The sequence below is a fragment of the Centruroides sculpturatus genome, unplaced genomic scaffold (genome assembly GCF_000671375.1).
Source record: "Centruroides sculpturatus isolate CEXI.00-Female unplaced genomic scaffold, Cexi_2.0 scaffold1418, whole genome shotgun sequence".
Taxonomy (NCBI): Eukaryota; Metazoa; Arthropoda; class Arachnida; order Scorpiones; family Buthidae; genus Centruroides; species Centruroides sculpturatus.
The window spans coordinates 52,399-61,450 of record NW_019385712.1 but is presented as its reverse complement, the minus strand read 5'-3'; the positions used below and the strand labels follow the sequence as shown (position 1 = coordinate 61,450).

The 9,052-nt window shown below is 41.7% G+C and overlaps 1 protein-coding gene and 1 pseudogene across 1 annotated transcript; one reads left to right on the top strand and one right to left on the bottom strand.

Annotated features, from left to right (window-relative positions):
• Nucleotides 1-1,847: 1,847 nt before the first annotated feature.
• The window catches only part of LOC111641442, a 10,173-nt pseudogene continuing 2,968 nt past the window's right edge, over nt 1,848-9,052 (bottom strand).
• On the top strand, nt 4,477-6,884 carry LOC111641448. The gene has a single exon (XM_023387620.1). The coding sequence runs from the start codon at nt 4,846-4,848 to the stop codon at nt 6,496-6,498; it is 1,653 nt and encodes a 550-aa protein (XP_023243388.1). The 5' UTR covers nt 4,477-4,845; the 3' UTR covers nt 6,499-6,884.

Below are 9,052 nucleotides of genomic sequence, written 5' to 3'. Positions count from 1 at the left end.
AAGGGTACGTTCGTTAAGTCGAACGAGTTAAACGCGTTAGTAACGAATCGTTCGAAAAGTAGTAGTCTCGCTCAGTGCGCATGCTCTGCGGTGATGACGTTTCGAACGAAACTCTAACGAAGTTCACGAAGGAAAGAGTTGGTTTACTTCGTTAAGAAAATGGCGTCCAACAGCATCGATTTTTCTGATATACTTCATATGTGCGCTAATTGTGGATTGAAAGGAAATAGGTCACAAATAACGAAATGTTTGAATGTACAGAAATGTGGAAATGAGAATGGTAAGCAGAGCTCTTTTCTTATTTTTTTTACCTTAAATAAAAATTAACATACGAAATTTCATAAAATCTTATACTGTATTTTATCCTAATTACTTTTTTACAAAAACTACACATCTGCATAAGATATAAGTACAGTATATAATAAAGGAACATACCATTATAAATAATTATTATATCAAGAATTAAGAATATTAATGATTATATCTGATGCTCAAGTAATATTTCTAAACAGTTGATACAATTGATACATTTTGTACAGTTTTTCCTTAATTATTGAAGTTAATATAGAACAATTAATAAGCTTTTTGTCCTCTTACAAATAAGTAAAGTAGCACAATTATTCACTTTTTGTTGGGACTTATCACACACTGAGTTGGATTATAAATCCCAACAAAAGGTGAATAATTGTGTTACGAAGTTAATATGTTAAATAATAAATGAATAGGAGCTGAATAAATTCAATATGTTTATATTTAAAAAATAAACATATGCTACAGAACAGTAGGTGATAACATACAAGGCTAGGGCTTCTAAGCATGAAAAATAACTTATATCTTTAATTATTTATATGACTTTTAGGACCCAGATGTCTTAGCTTTAATAATAAATCAATTCATATTAATATCAGTTTTAATTAGAATATTTTACTTATATGAAGATCAATTTGAACAAGCTAAGTATTCTTTTGTTGTACAAATCTAACCATTTTGCTTTTAAAATAGACATTTTAAATTTAAAAACTATAGTAATCTTGATGTTTAGCTTGATCAAATTTAGATCTGTCTCATCGAAAATGTGATTAAACACATCTATATACTTTTTAAACATAAACAGTAAATATAATTAAATTATTTATGTTTTCAGTTGATCCAAACATAAGACAAACAACAGATGAAGCTCCTGGAAGTCAGTCTGTGTCATTCAGTTGGAGTGATGAAACCACACACTTGCTTCTCAATCAATATAAAATAAATGAGAGCATGTTTTCATCTCCTCATTTAAAAAAAAAACAAGTGTGGGAAAAAATAGCCAATAGCTTTAAAAGCTATGGCTATTCTGTAACGCCACTTCAGTGTGGAAATAAATTTAAATCTTTAAAAAATAACTATAAAATAATAAAAATGGGTCGAGAAAGTGCCGTTATATGGCTGAATTAGATAAAATATTTCAGGCTGTACCGCTGGATCCTTTTATTTCATTAGCTAGTTCTTCCTCTGGATTTAATAATTCTGTTACCATAACAGAAAATGGAAATAATACAACTCAGGAAACGCCATCACCTAAAGCATCTGCAAACAAAAAGTGCAGGATAGAAGAAGAACCGAAATGGTTTAAAAATTACAGAATTAGTGTTGAAAAACGCCATGAAGAAAATATACAAATAAAAAAATTACTATTAGAAAAATTACAACAGTTAATCGATAAATAGTAAAACAATTATCTTTTGTAAATAAAATATTGATTTATAGTTTGAATGTGTTTTAAGTTGCTTTACAGTGGTTAAATTAATTGTAAATAAATCACTAAAATATTGAAATCATCATTTGTGAACTCAACATGAAAACTTTTATTTTTCTATAAAATGACATGACAAAGAATAATTATCTAAATAGATATTACATTGTACAGAAATACTGTAATTATCAAACATGATTTCTGATAACATATTTCTGATAGTTTCTAAGCCGTCTTTTTCTTTGAGCAGCACTGTTTTATTGTATATTAGATGATACAGTTTCAAGAGTTTCATCATCACAATTAACTGTGTCAAATTCATCAAACAGACGTTATAAAGTACACAGGCTGATAATATGTAGAGAGGCAACATTGATGTTTTATTTGCATCAAAATATTTTAATCATCTAAATCTTCCTTTTAATAATGCTGTAAGGGATGTTACAACGAGCGGGCCCACCAACAGCGAGAGAGAAGAAACATCTGGCAACACTGAGTTAAACCAGGCTTCGCGCGCTTGATCGCGCATTTTTGGCTACAGTTAACGGTCACCCGTTAACTGTAGCCAAAAATGAATAATAAAGTGTTCGGAGTCTCATCCATATTCTCATCCGTAGTTATTGCGCATAGACACGACATAATTGGTGCCGTGACCAGGATTTGGCCAGAACCGACGCCAACAGGTATGCAATTCTCTTGTTACTACCATTATCCGATCCGTTGTCGTCCCGCTCGTCGTTACGGGCTTTCGCCGCCATACTGCCTCGTACGTTCGTCCGCCATATTGCCCGTCTTCTCCGTCGTCCACAGAATTGATTTCGTTAACCCACCGTCACCATTGATCGAAACATTTCCAAACGGAACGAATCCAAATTCCACCAAGGAATTGAGCAAGCTCCGACGCCGCCGTAATACCATAAGAACGTCCGTGACGAAGACGATCGGCAAGATCAACGCCATTTTGGACTCAACGCCGTCCGATGAAATCGAACTGTCCCGTGACATGTTGAACGAATGGCTTAGAGAGTTAAAGATATTAGATGAAGCTATTCACGATAAACTCGAGGACACGGAATACGAAACCGACGCTGCTGCCTGTGAAGAGAGAGAAGAATCTACCCGACTTGCCGTGATTCGAGCCCAACGAGTTCTCGACCGTAGGAATGCCGCATCCGACCTCACCCCGGCAAGCCCCATCAGTCCCGACTCCCCGTCCTTTATTGGTCAACCACAGGCACCCACTCGCACCAGATTGCCCGCCTTGGTCCTTGAATCGTTTGAAGGAGAAATAGCTAAATGGCAACGCTTCTGGGAACAGTTCACAGAAGCCATTGATGAGGATCCAAATATACCGGACATTAAAAAGCATGTCTTCCTTCGGGGATATCTTCGCAGTGAGGCTAAGCACCTAGTAGATGGCATTGCCATAACCGCAGGGACATATGCAGAGACCAAGGCACGACTACTGAAGAAATACGGAGATAAGAACCATATAATTCAGGCCAACATCGACTACCTAGAGGGTCTACAACCTTTAATCCATCCGACCTCCGCCAAATTGAACGACCTCTTCGTGGAGTGCAACAAGCGAGTGCATGCCCTGAAAGCCCTGGGAGAGCCCATTAGCCACTATGGACGCATCCTAACGCCGAAAATCCTGCGTGCATTCCCAGATTCTTTGTGTGAACGATGGCTCATTCATGCCCATCATAAGGGTACCAGTGAATCCGATCTGGAACTATTGCTGAAGTTTGTGGGAGACGAAATAGACGGTATCACCACTGCTGCTACTATCCATGGAACACAGGACCAATATCTGACAAGAAAAAAACCCAAGCTACAGCAGCCGCTCTAGCAGTCCGGACAAGGAATAAGTCCATGGGAAGAAACATCAAAGGTAGAGGATCCTCCTATTTCTTGTGTGCCTTCTGCAACAGCTTCTTCCACTTCAGTTCTGACTGCACACTCATAACAAATCTGAGAAAATGTGCAGAAAAACTGCGCGAGACCAACCGTTGTTTTCTGTGCTTAGGCTTAAACCATACCGCTCCCAATTGTCCCTGACGAGAAAATCGGACATGTCGAGATGTGGACGCAATCATCACGTTTCGATATGTGAGGCAGACTCAACGCAGACTCACACGACGGTCGCAGCTAACAGACCGACACCACCTATGACGCAACCCACAACATCTGCACTGGGGTTTGCTCCCTCAACTATTAGCACAACTCGAGCCACAGTGAGTAAAATTGACGTGCACTCAGACTTTACGTATCTACAGACAGCTCGAGTTTGGGTTCATGGAGCAAAGGGCACCACAAGACAAGTTAGATGTGTCTTAGACCCAGGAAGCCAAACGAGTTTCGTTGGCACCCCCTCATTGACTCGCTAGAACTGGAAGTGATTGGATACGAACCGTTGGCAATTCAAGCCTTTAAATTAGATGCTAGTACCTACACATCACATCGTCAGATGCAACTCACTCTGTCCAGCTGTGTCAGCAGACTTGCTACATCCTTAATAGCTGCATAATCTTCAAATACGTACCTCCCTCATCCGACAGTATCACAGTTCGCCTATCCCGTCAGAGAGATGCCACCGCTAGAACTTGCAGACCCACAGCAGGAGCCATGTGATTTACCCATCGAAATACTAATCGGATCCGACTTTTATTGGCGATTTCTCAAAACGGAAAGCCCTGTTCACATAAATGACACCCTGACATTAGTCCCATCTCACTTTGGCTGGATTTTGAATGGTAACCGGACTAATGTCTCGATTCACCCAGTCCAGGTTAATAGTATTGCAACTCCTTTGGACCCGATACTACGATCAATGTGGGATCTGGATACCCTCGGCATCTGAGAGTCGGAGGAGAAGTCATTGACCGTCTATGATGCACACCTGCTCGACGGCTTCCGTCAATCTTTCCGGATCAAGGGAAAAAATGCAGAGGTCTGTCTGCCCTGGAAGTAGAACATCCGCCTCACAGATACAAACCGCACAACTGCTCTGTACCGTTTCGAGACCCTACGTCGCAGATTCAGCAAAGATATAGAGTTCAGCAATATGTACACCCGCCACATGCTCAACTACTTCTCCAACGGTTATGTGGAACAGGTTGACGAACAAGCAACATTACAACAGACCTACTACTTGCCACATCACGCAGCAATCCGAAGTAAACAACATTTCCAAATGGCATATCGTATTTGATGCTTCTTCTCATGTGAAAGGACACCCTGCCCTCAATGATGCCTTGAAAGTGGGTCCCAACCTGATGCCGAACATCATAGCGACACTACTTTGCTTTCATCTTCACAAAAGGGCATTAGTGAGAGACGGCAGTCAAGCCTTCCTCCAGCTAACCTTGCACCCCGACAACCGAGCTGTCACCCGCTTCTTCTGGTTTAAGGTGGTCACTGACGAAAAGAGGTATCTACACACTACGAAGGAATTGGCCGCCTACCGGTTCCAATGCCTGCCTTTCGGACTAGCTTTCAGTCCATTTCTCCTATCAGCCGCACTCCGGGAACTTGCAGCCAGTTCCACAATCAGCCACCCCTCAGCTGCCCACATTCTGGACAAAGGTTTATATATGGACAACTTTTCAGCAGGAGACGATGATGATCCCGCTGTTATACAAATATATCGGGACATTACAGATATGATGGGTCAGATCCAGCTTTCCATGGCAAAATGGGCTACCAATTCGAAATTGCTGAAGAAGCTATGGGAAGACACAAAGATAGCATACGCCCAGAAAACACGAATTCTCGGAGTAGACTGGGACACCACAAAGGACGAATTCACCATAGACTATAATGACGTCGTTTCGGATGCAGTGGAACGCCCCGGTACAAAATGCCTGCTACTTGCCGCAACATCCCGTTTCTACGATCCTCTCGAATTATTCGCACCCGTCTCCATTACCAGGAAAATCATTTTCCAAGACACTTGGCTCCGCGGACTCCAATGGGATGAAGTTCTGCCAGCAGACATCTCAACTCATTGGAATCACTGGGTAGAAGACCTACAGCATTTGTCATTTGTGTCCATACCAAGATGGATCAAAACGACAAGATTTAACCTACATCTAGCAAAAATCCACGTCTTCTGCGATGCTAGTGAGCGCGCCTATGGTGCTGTTATTTACATCCGTACCAATCTTCCATCGGGCATTTCCATGTGTCTTCTCTGTAGCAAAGCTCGTCTAGCCCCCATCAAAAGGGTTACCTTACCTCGGCTAGAACTGCTTGCAGCCTTGGTGGGTTGTTGCCTGCTAAAATACGTTACTACTGAAACCAACCTTCAAAGAGAGGACGCTGTCCTTTGGAGTGACGCCAAGGTGATCTTAGGCTGGATTCGTGGACACCCCAATCGATGGAAGACCTTTGTACAAAACCGAGTGAAGGAGATTCAAAGCTTCACCAACCCAAATCAATGGCGCCATTGTCCTGGCACAGACAATCCAGCTGACCACCTATCCCGAGGCCTAACGGCAGAATACCTACGCAGTTACACTTTCTGGTGGCGCGGACCTCAGTGGTTATCACAAACAAAAGAATACTGGCCAACCAATGACCATCCGCCACCATCAGATTGCACCGCAGAGGAACGCAAACATGTGGTCACCCTGCACACTGCAGCCCATATCGAGTTGTTAGATACATCTCGCTTCAGTAGCTACATACGCCTCCTCCGAGTAACAGCCTGGATCCTCCGCTTCATTACACTTTGCAAAATTCACCCCCCGGAATAATCACTCACAAGGAGAACTCTCAGCAGACGAAGTAAGCTCAGTGAGAGACCACTGGATCAGATCAGTACAGAAGACATATTTCGCTGATGAGTTAATAGCACTCAACTCCGGTACACTCATTTCAGAAAAATCACCCATTTATCGCTTCCACCTATTCCTGTCCAATGGGATCCTAAGAGTAGGGGGCCGATTGCAATTTGCAGATGTCTGCGCTTCCACACAGCATGCAATTCTACTAGATGGCCGACACACCTTCACCCGTCTCCTCATCATAAACTGCCACTTACGCCTGGGGCATCTGGGCACTCGTGTGGTTCTTGCCAACCTGAGAGAAGATTTCTGGATCCTGCGAGCTCACAAAGTCATTAAGACCATGCTGCATAGATGCCTACTGTGCCAGCACCACAGGAATCAGCCTTACCAAGAAACCGAAGCCCCCTCCCTCCTGACCATGTATTACTCTCTCCGCCTTTCTGTCACAGGGGTAGACTTTGCCGGCCCACTGTATATCCGAAAGGGACAGTCGATATAAAAGTCGTACATTACACTATTCACCTGCGCCACAACGAGAGCTGTCTTCGAGCATGTCAACAGACAGTTTCCTCCTTTGTTTACAGTGCTTTGTAGGACAACGAGGCCTCCCTCGCAAGATTTACTCCGACAATGCCAAATCCTTCCACACAGCCATCAAGGAACCACAGGATCTCTGGCAATCACTCTCTGATAAGCAGCTTGCCCGCTACTCTGCTCACCACTTGAGTCTTTAATCACTTGAGTCTTTGCACTTTTTAAGCACTTTGAGTCTTTAATCACAAGCATCACTTGAGTCTTTAATGTGGAGAAGGCAGCTTGGTGGGGAAAATGGTGGGGAGTGTGAAAAGATGCCTCCGTAAGATACTAGGGAAAAGCCTAGTAAATGCAAAACAGATGTCCACCGTACTCACCAGAGTAGAAGCCGCCCTCAATAGCAGGTCTCTGGTACACAATTATGACACCGAGGAGCCAGAAGCCCTCACTCTCATTCACTTCTTGATAGGGAAAAGAATCTCTGACCTCCCAGAGCCTAATGATCATACCCCAATTCATGACCTCATGAGACAGTGGCGTCACCAACAGTCGATCACCGACAGTTTCTGGAGACAATGGCAAAAGGAATACTTGCTTGACCTACAAAGCTTTCATCATGTTCGTAGGGTCAGGAAGAGACTGCCACCACCCCGTGAAGGAGCCCTCGTTCTTCTTAGGGAGGACTCGCTGCCGAGACAGATGTGGAGGACAGCTGTAATCGAACAGCTGATTGCCGGCCGCGATGGTTGCATGTGGACCTGCCGTCTGAGGATCCCTGATCAGAAGCGCATCAGCAGCCCCATTCAATTGGTCCTCCCATTAGAAGCAGAGGACCAAGGTGGGGAGGATGTAAGGGATGTTACAACGAGCGGGCCCACCAACAGCGAGAGAGAAGAAACATCTGGCAACACTGAGTTGAACCGGGCTTTGCGCGCTTAATCGGTGACCGTTAACTGTAGCCAAAAACGAATAATAAAGTGTTCAGAGTCTCATCCGTATTCTCATCCGTAGTTATTGCGCATAGACACGACAAATGCAAAGCTGCTCTCAATAACAATTCTGCTTTTTGACAGCTTATTATTATATGTATGCATTTGAGCAGTTAGGTGACCATTATTTTTAAATGGTACCATCAATGACACAATAAGTGGGTAGGCAGTATCTCCCACAATGTGATAATCTGATAAAGAAGAACCATTAAGTTTCTGAATCACTTCAGAATTTCTGAAAACTGGCATCATGAACAGAACCAGGAAAGCCACAATAACAGTCTGTAAAACCTAAGTTATGGTTGCAGACTGCCTGCAAAATTACAGAATGAAAACTCTTCCAGTTTACATATTTTTCCGCTGCTTCACTTGGAGCTTTAATAGGAATATGGCACCCATCAATTGCCCCAATTATACCTGGGAAGCAAGCTATATTTTTAAATTTTCTGGTTAAATAGGCATATTCTTCCAATTTTGGCTATTTTATAACATCACTTGCCATTGTTACGAGTTCAGTACAAACTTTATACAGGGTAGATTTTGAGATGTTGAATCTGTCTGCTACAGACTTATAATGAAATAAAAAAGTTATTAATTATACTTAAATTTAATAAATACCAATATTACCATACAAATTATTTGTATTAACTTCATTAAGTTTAACAGACTCGAGGAATTTCTTTAAGAAAATTATAAATTTATTTTTATTTGTAAATCTTTAATATTGGCAAATTTCATACATAATTAGTAACAATAAATTATGTTATCACTTAACTATTGGCTTATCTAATTATTTAATAAATTTAAATACAGTATTTAGCTTTAAACTTTATTAAGTAGTTTATTTTACCTGAATGATTCCTGATTTGCTAGAAGCCAAATTACCGACAAAATTTGCTTGTTTGCATCTAAACAAGGTCTTCCGAAAGAATTGATTAATTTAGGTTTTAATTTTTCCAAAAGAATTTCGAAAGTGCATCTCTTCATTCTAAAATGAC

Excerpts from the sequence above, each read along its gene's own strand:
- LOC111641448 (XM_023387620.1), top strand. The coding sequence starts at position 4,846 with ATGTGGAACAGGTTGACGAACAAGCAACATTACAACAGACCTACTACT.